The following is an 18,347-nucleotide window of genomic DNA, read 5'->3' on the forward strand; positions in this document are numbered from 1 at the left end:
CTTATAAATGCCTGGCCTTAGCTTGGCTTGTTTCTAGTCAACTTTTCTTAACTTAAATTATCCCATCTACCTTTTGCCTCTGGGCTTTTATCTTTCTCTATTTCAGTATCCCTTTCTTTACTTCTTATTCCATGGCTGGCTGTGTAGCTGGGTGGCTGACCCCTTGAGTCCTTCTCTCACTCCTTAATCTCCTCCCAGATGTCTCTTCCTATTCATTCTCTCTGCCTGACAGCCCCACCTATCCTTTCTCCTGCCTCACTATTGGCCATTCAGCTCTATTAGACCATCAGATATTTTAGACAGGAACAGTAGCACAGCTTCACAGAGTTAAACAAGTGTAACACATCTTTGCATCATTAAACAAATGTTCCACAGCATAAATAAATTAACACATCTTAAATTAATATTCCACAATAGGAACTTTCTTGGATCCCAATTCAAATAACTCAAGTAAGCAAATATTGAAGACTAGGTGGATGTGTGGCTAGAGGCAGATGGGGAGTTCTTTTTTAATGATAACCTGTCTCTGTAGCCCAAGCTGGCCTCAAACTTGTAACTGTCTCCAGCTGCACCCTCCAGTAGTATACCTCCAAACCTGGCTATTGTTATTCTCTAAATGTGATACCACTGGTAATATATATATATATATATATATATATATATATATATATATATTTAATTCTTTTCATTTTAAATAACTTATGTGTTAAATGCTACAGTTCCAGAATTTGCATCAAAGAAATAAAAGAGTGATAAGATTATATGGGAGTAAAAATGAAGTGAATTCACTGCAAGTTTTGATCATTAAGCTGAGCTGTGAACTCACTATACCATTCTAGTCTGTTTTTATATGTTTTAGCATGTTTCTTAATAAAAAAGGAAAAGAAAAATGAAGTTAGGGTAGCAGCTATAGATAACAGAAAGTTAAAACACAGAAGTAGATTTCATTCACTATAGTTGGTCATGTAACTCTATGTAACACAAACTGTTAAAAAAAAAAAACATTTAAGACAGACTGTTATACTATCAAATTTCCTAATCCCAAAATTAGGTTGTTCAAAAACAGAAACAATGTTATAAGCTTGTTGTAGCCCTAATGTATACCACGTTATGGATTTCAAATCTCATAGATTCTGTTAGAATAGTTGTCTGTATAACAATTGTGTCTCAAAATCCTGGATTTTGTAATGACTTTTTTGTAAACTCTCTCATCTTTTTTTTTTTTTGAGGAATTAACATTTTCTATTTTGTTGTGGTTTCAACATCCTTGCCAAAATTATGTTGAAATTTACTTGTTACTAACATAATGACATATAGAACCTTTAGGACTAGGTCAGCATACTACCCTTGTGAAGAAAGTGGACCAGGAATGGGTTGGTTACCATGACAGCAGGCTCCTGATAGAAGGGAAGTTTTACCGTCTGTCTTGTGTGCTCACCTGAACTTCTGCCATGTTAAGATGGTCCAGAGGCCCTCACCTGATGTGGCCCCTCAGTACTGAACTCACCCTGTTCCAGAACTGTTTGAGATAAGCTTTCATCGTACGTTACCTAGTTACCTGTGATGCTGTTACAGCAGCAGAGAATCTGCTCAAGTGCCAGTGCACCGTTCCTGTGGCTGCCCGGTGTGTCCTGTACTTTGCACAGCTGCCCGTGGCGGGGTGTAAAGTGATGAAGGACCATGGCCTCCCCTCTCAGCTTTGCAGTGTTGCTGTTTTCATCTCTGAGTGAAATTTCAAAGGAAGGAAAAAGGAGCCACTTAGTGTCACTGTATATTATCTCTGTGAAAACTCACTTCACATTACATGAAGTACAAATAAACTCCTCCAGTAAGTCAGAAGAAATATGCGAATACAAAAATAACAGGGATAGACACTTACCGCAGTTACGGAAAGAACACAGTAAGAATGGGAACGAAGGGCGGCATTCAGAATCACACCTGACCACGTAGTGATGGGAAGAAATCAGTGGAGTATTAGATATGCCATGCCAGTCTCTTGCTCTGATCAAGGCTTTCAAGAGCAGTCCCAGAAATGTCTTCAGTAATCCAGACAAGACATCGTTGTGCTAGCCAGACAAGTTTGCTGTGACAAAGACTTGAGAAAAAGCACGCCAAAGGGTGAATTCCTTATCTGGGCCCATAGATTTAGAGGTCTGTGATGAGGGTATTGACTGAGCAGAGCCACTTCCCGCGTAGAGCCCAGGAAGCAGAAAGAAGGAATGACCATTTTCTCTTTTACTTCTTGGCTCCCAGCCTGTGGGATACTGCTGGTCACTTTCAGGGCAGGCCCACCCTTCTCAGTCATCTATGGAAGCACACTCGTGGACACACCCAGAAATGTGTTTAACCTAGGCACTTGTCAATTCCACCAGGATCACAGGCAGGATTCATGATCACAGCATGTTATTTTAAATCGACACAGAGAAATCTTTTTCTTATCTCAAACTTGTATGACTTAAGGTCTTGCCAAATTCTTACAAACTGGTTAAACAATTCACAAGCATTACCAATGTACCATGGTCAAATGTTGCAATACTGATTGTGTTCCATATTTTCAGCATTCCAGAATGCCAAGAGGACTCGTAAGGCTAGCACAGCACTGGCCTCAACTGAGCCTCCAATAAGTGCATAACCCCAGCTACTCATTAGAGTGCTCTTCCAAGTTCTCTCACTTGGTACCATGCCCATCCAGAAATAGTGTTGCCATCCCCCAACTGTAGCATTTCTGGGGGGTAGGAAGACGAGACTCCTCTGGGTTTGAGCAGTGTATTGTTCAGCTTTCTACAGCCCCACATTGGAATGCCAAAGTGTTGGGAATTGTTTTTGCCTTTTGGGGGGCCCACCACCCAGCTCCCAAATAAATCACACACAGGCTTATTCTTAATTATAAATGCCCAGTCTTAGCTTAACTTGTTTCTTGCAAGCTTCTTAAATTATCCCATCTACCTTTTACCTCTGTTTTTTTTTTTTCCTTTTCTTACTTCTGTAATCTTACTTTCACTCTTAGTCTGTGGCTGGCTGTGTGGCTCACCCCTAAAATCCTCCTCTCCTTGTTCTCTTGCTCTTTCTTTTTCTCCTTTATATTCTCTCTGCCTGCCAGCCCTTCCTATCCTTTCTCCTGCCTTGCTATTGGCCATTCAGCTCTTTATTAGACCAAGCAGGTGTTTTAGAGAGGCAAAGTAACACAGCTTCACAGAGTTAAACAAATACAACATAAATAAAAGTAACACACCTTCAAATAACATTCTACAACAGCAGTGTGTTTGTTAACTATCCTGTCTCCAGTATGAACTTCAAACTCATAAAGGCAAAGGTTAGATCAGGCGACTTAGTTGTCCCTCTGTGGTGGCTTGAATGAGAATGGCCCTCTGTTCCTCCCTACCCCTTGCTGACCTCTGGGCTTTGCTTGCTTGCTCTGCTTGCTCGCTGTCACTTGGCTTTCTGCATGAGCCTATTTGGTGCTTCTTTTACACCTTCTCTAGCCTCAGCTTACTGTGTCTTGGCCTTATTTAACCTCAAGTACTCTGTGGCTACCCAAACATCCTATTTCACTCATTTTCCTGCTCCACAAAAATTGATTTCCTTTGGACAAACATACCTATCTCTTAGCCCAAGCTAAGATACAGGATAAGGACAACAAAATGGAATGGCACCTACCAAACCCTGCCATGTGCTGTGGTTTAAGTTGTGCTTACCCGACTCTAGACATGCATACCAGCACCAGAGAGTACTTACCAGAGCTATGATAAAAACACAAGACCTTCATCCTCTTTGCATGGGCATACTGCCCACATGTTTAGACTGCCCACCGTCTAAACATCCCTAAACCTCCCAGCAATGTCCAGATCTATAGGGATCTTTCACTATAGACCTTGGCTGTACAGCCCATTATTCCCCCATTGGACTACACTGTAAGAATTGAAGCTTTGGGTCTCAGACTAACTGACCTATGATTAATCCCATTGTCCAATATTGGCTCAGTATTGACTGACATTGAAATCAGCTAGGGTGGGCTCTAAACAAACAACTGTGCTGGAGCACAGCCTCAGAAACTCATTACCAGTGTGGAATTGACCTTGATATTGCTGCTTTATTAAAAGCACCCAGACAGTTCTGCTGGCTTGATCCCCCAGCCCACTGGAGCATCCTGAACTTCCACCAAGGGGACTAGCCCAGTATGTCTGGGTGTGTGCTTTCCCTGTGGAGTCTACAGTCTCTAGACCTTTCCTCCTATGACCAGTCTCTCCAACATTTGCTGAGGCTGCTGAAGGTCTGCCCCCTGAAGAGGGAAGGGTAGAACCAACAAATGCCTACATGTGTGGTTCTCCCAGTCCCACCACAGATCTCCATATGCGACTTGACTTTTTATCACAGTGAAAGCCAAACCCAACATATTCAAAGCCATTTCTTTCCTCTCTAACCTATCAAGCTCTCACCAAAATACTGTCTGATCAGTGTAGCAACTTTCATCATCAAATTTGAATTCCTATTCACTTCAGGAGTCAGTAATGAAAAAGTGATGGAGTGAAAAGACGGTAGCGGACAGCTTCCTCAACACCTGTTGAAGTCAGAAACGCTACTAAGTGCCCTAATGACTGCTTCTGTAACCCCGTATAGCTTTGTGTTAATTGTTTGATTACCATCTCCTCCATTTATAAATACCCCAAACCTGGAACAGTGTCTAATACTGATGAGACGCTCAGGGAAATGAGCAACTGGGAAAGAAGAAGGGCTGGAGTGGGAAAGATGAAAAGATGTAGCCGTGGTTCTGCAGCGGGACCAGTATTTGACATGGATGACTGGAACCACAAAGAATGAGAGCAGAACTCCCAATCTCATGTGCAAATCCAACAGTTGATTTTTTTTTTTTTAACTGCAATGCAGTTTGGATCCTGTCAAGGCAATCCGAACATCTTCTATCTCCTTGTGCTCCCATTCTGCCTCCCTTTTCAGACCACCCACGTAGCAGCAGCCTGGCTGCTTCCCATCGCTTCCCTCTGCCTATGTTGCCATTCCAACTTCCCAGCTTTCCAGCAACCTGGTTGTTATGTCCATCGGTAATAAGAACTCTTTACAGCTTTACAGCACCAGTTAAGAGATTAGTTAAATGTACATAAGTCCTTCCCCGCTCATTTTCTCACTTCTAAGGTGTTTTTTAAGTGCTGAAAGCTGAGTGCTTCCCCACAAGGCCCTTCAGCATGCTATGTTTATCTAGGATTTCCAGCCTCCATGGTAATTGTACTGCTCCATGTGGGAAGGCGCAGCTGTGTCAGTAATCATCGGTATGGCACGGTGCTACCTGCACATTCAGGTGGATGAATCTGGTGCCGCTGTTCTTGAGGACTAGGCTTCAAAGCCAAGCGAGCAAGGCCAGGCAGAAGAGGAGCTCCCTGTGGCCTGTGGGACACCTTTCTACATGCAGCAGCACAATTTCCCCAACATTATTTCTGACTAAAGATTTCCAGCTGGTACTTTAAAGGAGCACAGGATTTGAACTGTGGCCATGTGAGTCTCAAGGGGCTAGAGAGAGCAATGGAGGAAGAGGCGTGTGGTCAGCAATATGGCATCCATTTATGGGAACTGCTGTGAGGAATGCTGTAACCACAGTCCAGCAATACATGCTCTGCCTACACACTGACACCTCTCTCCTTTTGTCTTAAGACAGTATTTTGTACAGTTGTCCCTGAAATTTAAGGGGGGGTTGGGGTTTTTTTTATATATCTTTTATATTCATCTGTTTATTTTGTTTGTCTTTATGGCCTCATGAACCATAAGGGAGATGTCTTTTAAAGTGTACGTTCTTGAGTCTCAGGTTAATAAAACACAGTCTCTGGATCTGAGGCCTTGAACATATCCTAACCAAACTACTCAGCTGGCTCTTTTGATCCCTAAGCTTGGACCACTGTGCTGAAACCTAACTATTAAGCCTCAAATATCTGCAGGAAGCAATAGCCCTATGAGCAGACACTAATCATCTTTGTTGACATACCTAAGGTCAGGATTTTGTGGAGTGATGAGAAAGAAGTGTAGTCTACAAGCTGCCAAGGAGAAGGAAGGGCATCCTACCCGGAGGCAGGAATAAAGACAGAAGAGTTGAGGAGCCAACGGAAAATGTGCCTCCATATTTTCCCCCAGTTTAGTAGTTATTTGTCATGATTTAGTTCAACATAGCAAACTTGTGTTGACCTCTTGTCACGGACCAACACTGGGAATAAAAGGAAGTAGAACTGAGCCACTTCCCTCAAGGGGGTTACAGTTCAGTAAAGGAAGCTCTTAAAATGAGTCATTTGAATAAGTTCAGTAAGACTAAAGATTGAGGATCAAGTTAGAATCTTTGAGAGCTGAGAGAAACCCTAACAGAGAGAAGGTTAATACTGCACAGGAGAACCAGTCTAGACGGTGACAGGAAAACGGGCCAGCACTTCAGGAGTACAGTGAATGAGAAGGGCAGTCAGGGACCCTGGAGAGGCCAAGTCTGGAAGAAGTCTATGTCTATATACCTTTTACATAGTCCTGTGGGCCAGGCATCTAGAAGGTCTCCTGGATGAGGCTTTATGTATTTCAAGTTGATGATCTCAAAACATTCATTTGATTTCTTCAAAAACATGCTACAGCCAGAGTGTGCTCTCTCTGAGACATTCTACATAGAACTGTTGTGATAACTTTACCATAATATTAAAACGTGTTCAAAGTAGATTTGGGGCTGCTTTAGCTGTCATGGAAGGTTATAAAGGAACAACATCAGGAAGGGGTGGCTGTAAGTCCCTGGGTAAAGGGCTAAGGAACTAGGAGGAACTCACTCTCTCTACAGCCTTTGCGCTGCATTCAGTTAAAGCACATCAGAACAGAGAGCTGCATTTATCCCATAGCATAAGGAGGTTTTTAACAATAAATAGATGATTTAGTTTATGTTAAAAGATGAATTACCTATGCAAAAGTGACAATAGCAACTATTGTTATAAAAAATACCTTTGTCTCACAGCCTGATAAAAACCAGGATGTTGAAGAAATCCTGGAATGACTTCTCTAACACTTTCCTCTTTTCAGTTCGCAGCTCACCTTGTGAAGATGAAATATCCAAGAGTCTGCACCCTAGATGGTGGAATTAATAAGATTAAGCCAACAGGACTCCTCACTGTCCCTTCTCCTCAGATCTGAAGGACCAAGGGCATGGCTGACAAGGACAGAGTGACATGGCCCCCTGAAGCACAGCTCTTCACAGTCTGTCACACTGACGTACAAATGGACATCCAGACCACTGCAATGCCACCAAGTTTTGTCATGAGATACTCTGGTAAATTTTGTGAGTCAGATGTTCACCTGTCTAGGCAAGAAACTTGACTGCACATGTATTGCCGAAAGAATTTTCTTAATAGTGAAATCTGATCATGTGTTTTTACCACACTGCCACATAAAGCCAGAGGGATTCCGCTGACAGGGCAGATTTAGCATTATCGAGAATCCGAGATGCACTGAGAAAGCCGCATCCACTGCACTGAGCAAACTGTCTGAACAAAGGGGTTCAGAAATACGGCTGAACTCGCCCCCTCTTCATGATGGCAGAAATCAGAAAGCTGTTCATAATAAACGTGGCGCTTGGTAACTCACAAACAAGGGGTGTGTGTGTGTGTGTTTAGTCCATTGTGAAAAGAGAATGGAATTTCAGAAACTAGCCATATTTAATAACTTGTTTGTCCACTTCCCGTAACGGCACTCAGAGTGACTCAAACAGCCTTCTGGTCTAGCACACACAAGTCTGCACAGGCAGAGGCTATAATCTTATCTCTATCATGATGCAGAGCCGGCGTCTCGTCCCACTGCTCTACCACAGAACAGCATTCTTTTTGTGGTAAATACAGCTCCTCAGACTGGCAGCGTGCACAGGTCTAAGCCAGGCGGGGTCCCAGCACTGAGAGGGGAAAACGGACACAAGCTCCTGCCCCTAACCCAGAAGCCATCTCAGGTTAATAACCACTCACAAAGGAAAATTAGTTTCTCCAAAGGAGTCTCACTGGGTATTTAAACCACACTTAACTTCAGGCCCCATGCCCAGCAGTAGACAGCCAACACAACACACACTCAATTGTATTTTTGGAGTTTGTGTGTTTGTTTTTTGTTGTTGTTGGGTTTGTTTGGTTTGGTTTGGTGTTGCTTTGTTTGAGCATTTTTAACCTAATTTTTTGTTAACATATCATTGTTTCTGATACTGTGTTTTTATGGTTTTCATTTGTGTGTGTATATGGGTATATATGTGTTTCTTTGTACTTTTTGTTTGTTTGAATCTGATTTGTCTTTATTTCCCTTTTTTTTCTAAATAGAGAAAAAAGGTTTGCATTTGGAAGGGTGGGGAGGATCTGGGAGGGGATAAGGTAGGGAAACTATGATAGAATATAGTTAGTATGAAGAAAACATCATTTTCAGTTTTTAAAAAAGGCTCCTCAGCTCCCATGGTTATGTCTGCAATCTAGAAGGAAAGGAATGAAGGAGGGCAGACAGAGAAGGCAGAAATAGGAGAGAAAAGGAAGGCACATGAGCAAGGGAGAAAGGACATTCCTTCCCCCCAAGACACGGACTGGGTGCTGGCACCCCCTCCTGCTGTCACGGCAGCAGCCTGACTGTACACATTCGCTGCAGCCAGGGAGTGACAGGGAGAGCTGAGATTACACCTCTGGCTCAGAGCCATCTCCGCAGCTCAGAAACCCTGACGACGACACTGTGGGAAGAGAAAATGTGCACTGAGAGCCAGCCCGGAGCCTCTGCCTCAGCCACATTATTTGAAAAATTAAGGCCCGAGCTTTACAGAATTGTATAGACCACAAATATGTAATCAGAAAAACTAAGACATTTCATCATTTGTAAAAGAAACATTCTTTTTTCAGCTTTCTGAAATGGGAATATATCTTATAATTAGTGAAATATGTTCTTTAGTTTCAATTTTCCTCAAAAATGTTCCCTCTTCATAACGTCCGTTCCTCTTCAGAGTGAGGACTGTCTACCCTGAAGAAGCAGCTCACGTTTCCAGGCCATGATTTCGTTCTTACTGTTACTGTCTTAACTCATTTGCATCTAATTTGAATTTTGTATGTGCACACCTGTGTGGGTGCTGGCACCTCTGCAGATGGTGGCATCTACTTAGTCATTCTTCTGAGCAGGTTGATTGGTTTGTTTTTAAGGTGAGGTTGCTGGCTGAACCTAGAGTCCACAGGCTGTCCAGACTGAATGGCCAGCAAACCCCTGGGTCCTCCTGCCTTCAACCTCCAGCACCAGGATTACGGACACACACTGCCACCATGCTCAACTGTTTAGTTGGGTTCTGAGGATCCGAACGCAGGTCTTCATACTTGGCAGGCAGGCACTCCCCCCACTGATCCATCTCCTCAGCCTGCATCGATTTGTAAGCAAAATATACTTTGCAAACCATAAAATTCACCCTTTATGGTGTGTGATTCAGTGGTTTTTCATTGAATTCGTAAAGTTGTACTATAGTTACTATTAGTGTCTAATTCCAGAACATTTACATCACCCAAAACCAAAATACTACATTTACTTGTGGCCATTTTTCCATTAACCTCTACTTGGTCTTTGATTTAATTTTTTGTACATGGAGTAAGACAGGGATCTAACTTCACTTTTGCATGAGGATATCTAGGTGGGCTGCAGAGATGGCTCAGCCTTATAAAGGCTAGGCTCACAACTAAAATTGTACTTGGTTATTCACCAAATATCTTTTGAATATCTACTATGTAGAATACTAATGTGACCAACAACTATCATTTTGTGATCCTTACATAGTTCCTAAAAAAAAAAAAAGGCCTAGAAAAACTGAGCAATATTCTCTTAACATCATTTTTTTGACCAACATGTAGCTTGTCAATTGCTCCTGGTTTCCTTCAGTTTTTGGTGGTTTAACTGTCTCCACAGTGAGAACACAGCAGTGATAATCAACTCAGAAGGGTTGACCCAGGTCTTAACTTTGTCTTCCTAATGAGGCAGGGAAGAGGGGAATGGAGTGGCCTAGGTTTGACTTGGTAGAGTGACAGATGGGAGGGGATGGAGACTTGAGTGTTGTGAAGAAGCTATCAGAAGAGAGTAGTAGCTCACCTCCATCAGGATCTTTCAGGTTATATTTCTTAAAACACACTTAGGCTTGTTCTAAAAGATGGGTAAATGTTTTAACATATAAATTTAAGTAATATTTAATATTCTCAACTATAACATTCAGGGCATGTGTGATGGTTAACATTGTCAACAGGTTCTACACTCACCTAGGAGACAAACCTCTAGGCATGTCTGTGAGGGAGTTTCCAGGTGAGTTAATTGATGTGGGAAGACCCACCATAACTGTGAGAGGTGCTTTTCCTGTAGGCTGGGGTTCAGGATGGAATAAATTAGAGAAAGAAAGCTGAGCAACATCATTCATCTATGTCTGTTTCCTGACTGAGGACGTACTGTGACCAGCTACTCCAAGCTTCCATTACCATGACTTCCCTTCTGTGATACAATATATTCTAAAACTGTAAGCAAAAATAACCCCATTCCCAATGGGATCGAATTGAAGACCCTGACATTAATCCGCACACCTATGAACATATAATTTTTGACAAAGAAGCCAAAAGTGTACAATGGAAAAAAGAAAGCATCTTCAACAAATGGTGCTGGCATAACTGGATATCAACGTGTAGAAGACTGCAAATAGATCCATATCTACCACTGTGCACAAAACTTAAGTCCAAGTGGATCAAAGACCTCAACATAAATCCAGCTACTCTGAACCTGCTAGAAGACAAAGTAGGAAGTAGTCTTGAACGCATTGGCATAGGAGATCACTTCCTAAATATAACACCAGTAGCTCAGACACTGAGAGAAACAATCAATCAATGGGACCTCTTGAAACTGAGAAGCTTTTGTAGAGCAAAGGATATGGTCAACAAGGCAAAGCAACAGCCTACAGAATGGGAAAAGGTCTTCACCAACCCCACATCTGACAGAGAACTGATATCCAGAATATATAAGGAACTCAAGAAATTAGACATCAAAATGCCCAACAGTCCAATTAAGAAATGGGCTATAGAACTAAACAGAGAATTCTCAACAGAGGAAACTCAAATGGCTGAAAGACATTTAAGAAATTGCTCAATATCTCTAATTATAAGGGAAATGCAAATCAAAACAACTCTGAGATACCACCTTATGCCTGTCAGAATGGCTAAGATCAAAAACACTGAAGACACCTTATGCTGGAGAAGATGTGGAGCTAGGGGAACTCTCCTCCACTGCTGGTAGGAAGCAATGAAGGGCAAGGGTTGAGTGGGGGTAATGAAGGGCGAGGGTTGAGGGAAAGAGAGCTTGGGGGAGCAGGAGATCCCAGCTGGATCAAGAACAGAGAGGGAGAACAAGGAATAGGAGACCATGGTAAATGAAGACCACAGGAGAATAGGAAGAAACAAAGATACTACCACAATAGACTGCTGGCAATGGTCGAGAGACAGCTGGAACTGACCTACTCTGGTGATAGGATGGCCAAACACCCTAATTGTCATGCTAGAAACCCCATCCAATGACTGAGGGAACTGGATGCAGAGATCCACGGCTAGGCCCCCAGGTGGAGCTCCGGGAGTCCAATTAGAGAGAAAGAGAAGGGTTTATATGAGCGAGAATTGTTGAAACCAAGGTTGGATAAAGCACAGGGACAAATAGCCAAACATGGAAACACATGAACTATGAACCAATGGCTGAAGGGCCCCCAACTGGATCAGGCCCTCTGAATGGGTGAGACAGTTGATTGGCTTGATCTGTGTGGGAGGCATCCAGGCAGTGGGACCAGGTCCTGTGCTCATTGCATGAGTTGGCTGTTTGAAACCTGGGGCTTATGCAGGGTCGCTTGGCTCGGCCTGGGAGGAGGGGACTGGACCTGCCTGGACTGAGTCTACCAGGTTGATCTCAATCCTCAGGGGAGTCTTTGCCCTGGAGGAGGTGGGAATGGGGGGTGGTCTGGGGGGAAGGGGAGAGGGGCAGGAGGGGGAGAACAAGGGAATCCGTGACTGATATGTAGAACTAAATTATATTGTAAAATAAAATAAAATTAAAAAAAATAACCCCATTCTATGCTATTTCTGTCAAGGTATTTTACCTCAGAAACAAGAAAAGTAATATAGCATGTTAATCCATGGCAGGTCATATCAATAAAGTTGACCTTAGCAATTGTTTCTTAAACCCATAGTTTACTTATGGTATATTATTGCCCCCTACTCTATCACTATTGAAACTCTGTCTGGCATCTGTAGGCTCTTCTACCTGGAATGCCCTTACTACCATCATCAGCAACACACACACACACACACACACACACACACACACACACACACACACACTTATTCTTCATGATCCAATGACAGTGGCATCTCTTCAGGCCTCTATGGTTTATCCATGCTTCCTTAACAGCCTCAAGTCTGACAAGATATTCCAATTATACTTCTAGAAACAGACATTACATCATTTTGCTACTATCTGTTCACACTTGGGTCCCATATTAAAATGAGAGCTACTTCCCAGCTAGGAACCATGAGCTCCTTCAGCAGCACAGCTCATTAGAGATGATCGTGTAGTATAAAAATGAGCTGAATCTCTAGGTGTTTTCAAATGTACATGAAAGGAAAAAAAAAAACCATCCCATAGTAACTTTCATTTTCTCCTTCCAAATTTATCTAGAACCCAATGGCATATACATAAACCAGCATCTCAGTTTACTAAGTAAAAATACAAGGTTCTACCCAGCTCTAAAATTTGATAATTCTGTAAGTTGGAATAGATAACCTTCAACATGGTGAGTTAAATGAGTTCTATCCATTTTCTAGACAGATATGGTATGACATTTTTAATATATAAAATATCTAATATTTAAGATTGACAAAGAAATACTGATGTCAGAAATGAAAAGGAGTTCTTAAGCCACCTTGCGCAGCCTAGGCTTGCCATGTGGGTCAGATGCAGTTAGGGCCTACCTTATTCTGTACTCCTATTAGGATTTCCTGTCAAGATGCCTGAGGAAGTGCACCACGGAGAGGAAGAGGCAGAGACCTTTGTCTGTGAGGCAGAAACTGCTCAGCTCATATCTCTCATCATCAATACTTCCTATTCCAACAAGGAAATTTTCCTTCAGGAGTTGATCTCTAATGCTTCTGATGCTTTGGACAAGATTAACTATGAGAACCTGACAGACCAAAGTGGGCAGCAGTAAAGAGCTGAAAATTGAGGTCATCCCCAACTCTCAGAAGTGCATACTGACTTTGGTGGACATGGGTATTGGCATGAACAAGGCTGACTTCATAAATTACATGGGAACTATTGTCTAGCACAAAAGTGCTCATGGAGATGTTCCATGCTGGCACAGACATCTCCATGACTGAGCAGTTTGGTGTTGGAATCTATTCAGCCTACCTAATGGTAGGGAAAGCGGTTGTGATCACAAAGCACAATGATGATGAGCAGTATGCCTGGGAGTCTTATGCTGGTGGATCCTGGATAGTTTGTGCAGACAGACCATGGTGATCCCATTGGTCGGGGTACCAAAGTGATCCTTCATCTCAAAGGAGACCAGACGGAATACTTAGGGGGTGGGTCAAGGAAGTGATGAAGGAACACTCACAGTTCATAGGCTATTCTATTACCCTCTATTTGGAGAAGGAACAGGAGAAGACCAGTGATGATGAGGCAGAGGAAGAGAAAGGTGAGAAAGAGGAGGAAGATAAGGATGACAAGGAAAAGCCTAAGACTGAAGATGTGGGATCAGATGAGGAGGATGTCAGTGGCAAAGATAACAAAAAAAAAATGAAGATTAAGGAGAAATATTATGATCAGAAAGAGCTGAATAGCCGGGCGGCAGTGGCACACACCTTTAATCCCAGCACTCGGGAGGCAGAGCCAGGCAGATCTCTGTGAGTTCAAGGCCAACCTGGTCTACAGAGCAAGATCCAAGACAGGCACCAAAACTACACAGAGAAACCCTGTCTTGAAAAACCAAAATAAACAGATAGAAAGAAAGAAGGAAGGAAGGAAAGAAGGAAGGAAGGAAGGAAGGAAGGAAGGAAGGAAGGAAGGAAGGAAGGAAGGAAGGAAGGAAGGAAGGAAGGGAGAAAGAAAAAGAAAGAGACAGAAAGAGAAAAAGAAAGAAAGAGAAAAAGAAAAGAAAGAAAGAGTTGAATAAGACTAAGCCTATCTGGACCAGAAACCCTGATGATATTACTCAAAAGGAATATGGAGAATTCTATAAGAACCTCACCAATAACTAGGAAGACCATTTGGCATTCAAGCACTTCTCTGTAGAAGGTCAGTTGGAGTTCAAAGCATTGCTCTTCATTCCTCAGCAAGCTCCCTTTGGCCTTTTAGAGAACGAAAAGAACATCAACCTGTATGTCCATCGTATATTCATCATGGACAGCTGGGATGAGCTGATACCTGAGTTCTTCAACTTTATCCATGTCATGGTCTAAGGACCTATCCCTGAACCTCTCCTGCGAAATTCTCCAGCAGAGCAAGATCCTGAAATTCATCCACAAAAACATTGTGAAGAAGTTCCTTGAGCTCTTCTCTGAGCTGGCTGAAGACAAAGAGAACTACAAGAAATTTTATGAGGCGTTCTCTAAGAATTTAAAGCTTTGAATCCATGAAGACCACTAACTGTCAGTGTCTCTCTGAGCTCCTCTGATGTCTGGAGATGAGATGACCTCCATGTCAGAATATGTGTCTCAAGTGAAGGAGGAACAGAAGACCATATACCGTATCGCTGGTGAGAACAAAGAGCAGGTGGCCAACTCTGCCTTTGTAGAGTGTGTGCAGAAGCGGGGCTTTGAGGTGGTATGTATGACTGAGCCTACTGATGAGTACTGCAGGCAGCAGCTCAGGGAGTTTGATGGAGAGGGCCTGGTCTTGGTGTCTAAGGAGGACCTGGAGCTACAGAGGATGAGGAAGAGTAGAAAATGGAGAGAGCAAGGCAAAGTTTGAGAATCTCTGTACACCTATGAAGGAGATCTTGGATAAGGAAGTTGAGAAGGTGACAATCTCCAATAGACTCATGCCATCACCCTGCTACACTGTGACAAGCACTTATGGCTGGACAGCCAACATGGATCAGATCATGGAGTCCCAGACACTTCAAGACAATTCTACAATGGGCTGCATGATGGCCAAAAAGCACCTAGAGATCAGTCCTGACCACCCCATTGTGGAGATGCTGTGTCAGAGGCTAAGGTGGACAGAAATGACAAAGCTGTCAAGGACCTGGTGCTGCTGCTGTTTGAAACTGCTCTGGTCACCTCTGGTCTCACTCGAGGATCCCCAAACCCACTCCAACTACACCTACCACATGATCAGTCTAGGCCTGGGCATTGATGAAGATGAGGTGACAGCAGAGGAGCCCAGTGCTGCTGTCCCTCCCCACCACCACCACACTTGAAGATGATAAGGATGCTTCTGGCATGGAAGAAGTAAATTAGAGAACTCCCAGGAAGGCCATGCCCTCTGCATAGTTTTCCCCGTGGCTCCTCCAGCAACCTTAACTGGCCCTGACCCACCTGCCTCTTTGCTCATGTCTAAAGGATCTCTTCTGTCCTTGTACCTTAAGGCAGGAAAATCCCCACCCACAGAATGGCAGAGTTGGGTATTGTATATTGTGGGGGTTTTGTTTGTTTTTTTTTTTATTATAAAATTTAAGGTATGCAAAATAAGTAAGATGCAGTTTTATAAAGAAAAAAAAGAAGAAGAAATGAGAAAGAACCAGGAGAAGATGTAAAAGGTCCCTGACATAGCAGGTATCAGCAGAGAATACAGAACTGAGTTGTAGCACTCACAGGGACACAAAGCATAACCCTGATCATCTTGAAAGGGAATTCATGTTAAGACTTTCTAAAGTGACAGCATCATAGAGTTCTGCCCCATGCCCTGATTAGAAAGAACTGCCAAGAGGAGAGAGATCGCTCAGTGGTTAAGGGCACTGACTGGTGTTCTAGAAAGAACTGCCAAAGAGAGAAGCTACAGAAGACACTGACATTGAAAGTTCTCAGTGTGGGGGAGATAAACCCGTTGTAGACAGATGGATTTAGAACAGGTGCTAGGGCATGTGTTTATTGACTATTTAAAACTGAGGATGATAAGTTATATAAGACTTAGAAAATAGTTGCAGACCTTCATAGGACCCATTGAGTGTTCCCCAGTGTCTCCAGAGGAGTGTCCATGGTTGTCTCCTGCACTGGAACTCACTAAGGCGAGACTACTGCATTGCCACCACAGGGTTGGCTGTGTGCTACTGTCCGTCATGAGCAGCAGTCTCACAGGCATATATGCTGCCTCTCAACACAACTATCATTAATCAAACCCGGGCATTTCTCTTGATAAATATTAGGATAAAGGGGAGAAACAAGACAATACTTATTATAGATTTCTGTTGGACTGTTCAAGCTGAAGACCGAAAACAATCTCTTAGGTTTTATGTGGAAAAGTCACAGACCTTCCTGTCTCATGGTTGATATTTTGCAGCACATGCAGTTGGTCACCCACCATCTCTCAATTGCCTATAATGCAGGTTTATATCTCAGATATTACAAATACAACATGTGTGAACTATAAAAATTAGAATATTTCTATGTTCCTGAGTACTTTCCTTGCTGAAGCCTTATGATAGGTATTTGTCACATGAAGGTTAAACTTAGACCTTGGCAAATTATGGTTCTGTCAGTAGACCATGGCATACATAGCTCCTACTGTGGCAATCAGACCTAACGTCTCCTCCTGGATTAATTGCTTAATTTTGCATCCCTTTCAGACAGTATATTTTTAGCTGGCACTGTCTACAGCATTTCAATAATCCTGTTCTGGTCTAATGCTCACTATAGTCACAAACAGCATGGATGGGTACCAGGCACTACGCTGCCAACTTTCCAGGACTTACACATTAATCCTCTGGGTGGTGGAGTTAAAACACTGCCCTATCTTGGCTTAAAAATGGTGTTGGAACTACAACAAAAGCATTTAAAGCATTAGGTCAGATTCTAAATATTACTTTTGACACTAAGGTAGTCAACATTTGAAAATATTACTATATGGATACAGCTTTCTTAAAAAGACAGTGTGAACTGACTACCAGCCTTTCAAATAGCAAGTTAAAATGAGCACAGCATAAAATCCTAAGACAATAATGCAAAAGTGACAATTTTCTTGATAAGTCTGAAAACTTTTTTGACTAATAAATTTTTTCTCAATTATATTAACATACATTTCAGTCTTTTGGGAAAGAATAATTTAGTAATTTACATTCTACATGGTGCTGGAACTGACTGCCAATCTCTTCCAAACTTCCTTGGTAGTGATCTCACATTATGGTAGGCCATACCTAGCCATGTCATGAGTATTTATATCATAGAAATAGACAGTTGTCACAATCTGGGACCTTTTTGGGTTTTGTTTTGTTTTTTTGAAACAGGGTTTCTTTGTGTAGTTTTGGTGCCTATCCTGGATCTCGCTCTGTAGACCAATCTGGCCTCGAACTCAGAGATCTGCCTGGCTCTGCCTCCCAAGTGCTGGGAAAAGGAAATAACACCAGTTTCAATCCATTATCCATTTCTTTAAGGTCAATCTAGGGCCAATATCAATGTCACATACTATATACAAAATTGAAGCACAGAAAATTGATCTGACTCCTCACGATGACATGGAAATACCATTCATTATCACCTGGCAGAAGAGTACCTGTGTCTCTCCCCCTACATGCATAATGAAAGTGGAGACATAAAACCTATGTGTGGAGTGTAACTGATGTGCCAGTCTAAGAGGAGATGCACTGTTCTTTGGGTTCCTTGCTTCAACTTGAAGACAACATTGCCCAGAAAACTGAGAATAGTAAAATCTTTGATGTCTGGGACCAAAGTTGGCTTAGACATCTTTTTCTGTCTTACCCGTGGATCAGGCACAAAGGATTGGAAAGTCCCCAGTCAGATATGAAAGACTGGTGAAAGGGAGGCTAGTTGCTGGGTCTACTAATCATAAAAGAGAAGAAATAGACATAGTTTAAGTCATTTGATAGCTTAAAGATATTTTTGTGCTCAGAGGTTAACTATCTCTAACAATTTATTACTTGTCAGATAGCACACTTCTGAGATTATTTTAAGATCATTAATAAACCCATAAAGAGTCCATGCAGAGTCATTGATAATAAACCCATGAACTCCATGTAGTGTCATTGATTATTGGAAAGAAATATATATGGTACTGTCTCAAGGCCAGATTTCAAAAGGACGAGTTGTAGAGTGATGCATGTGAAGAAGCAAATCTATTTTAGTGGTGTACTGGTTACTTTT

The 18,347-nt window shown here is 42.4% G+C and overlaps 1 protein-coding gene and 1 pseudogene across 4 annotated transcripts in view; both read left to right on the forward strand.

The window, feature by feature from the left end:
- The window catches only part of Tbck (TBC1 domain containing kinase), a 166,016-nt gene extending 158,402 nt beyond the window's left edge, over positions 1–7,614 (forward strand). For all 4 annotated transcript variants that reach the window (XM_042279946.2, XM_042279947.2, XM_076575001.1 and 1 more), the window contains exon 26: positions 7,048–7,614. In XM_042279946.2, coding sequence (XP_042135880.1) covers positions 7,048–7,158 — 111 coding nt within the window. In that variant the 3' untranslated portion in view covers positions 7,159–7,614. The remainder of the gene's footprint in view (positions 1–7,047) is intronic.
- A 4,439-nt stretch (positions 7,615–12,053) lies between these two features.
- On the forward strand, positions 12,054–17,327 carry LOC102928963 (heat shock protein HSP 90-beta-like; annotated as a pseudogene).
- Positions 17,328–18,347: the final 1,020 nt, after the last annotated feature.

The sequence above is a fragment of the Peromyscus maniculatus genome, chromosome 6 (assembly GCF_049852395.1).
Source record: "Peromyscus maniculatus bairdii isolate BWxNUB_F1_BW_parent chromosome 6, HU_Pman_BW_mat_3.1, whole genome shotgun sequence".
NCBI classification, from domain to species: domain Eukaryota; kingdom Metazoa; phylum Chordata; class Mammalia; order Rodentia; family Cricetidae; genus Peromyscus; species Peromyscus maniculatus.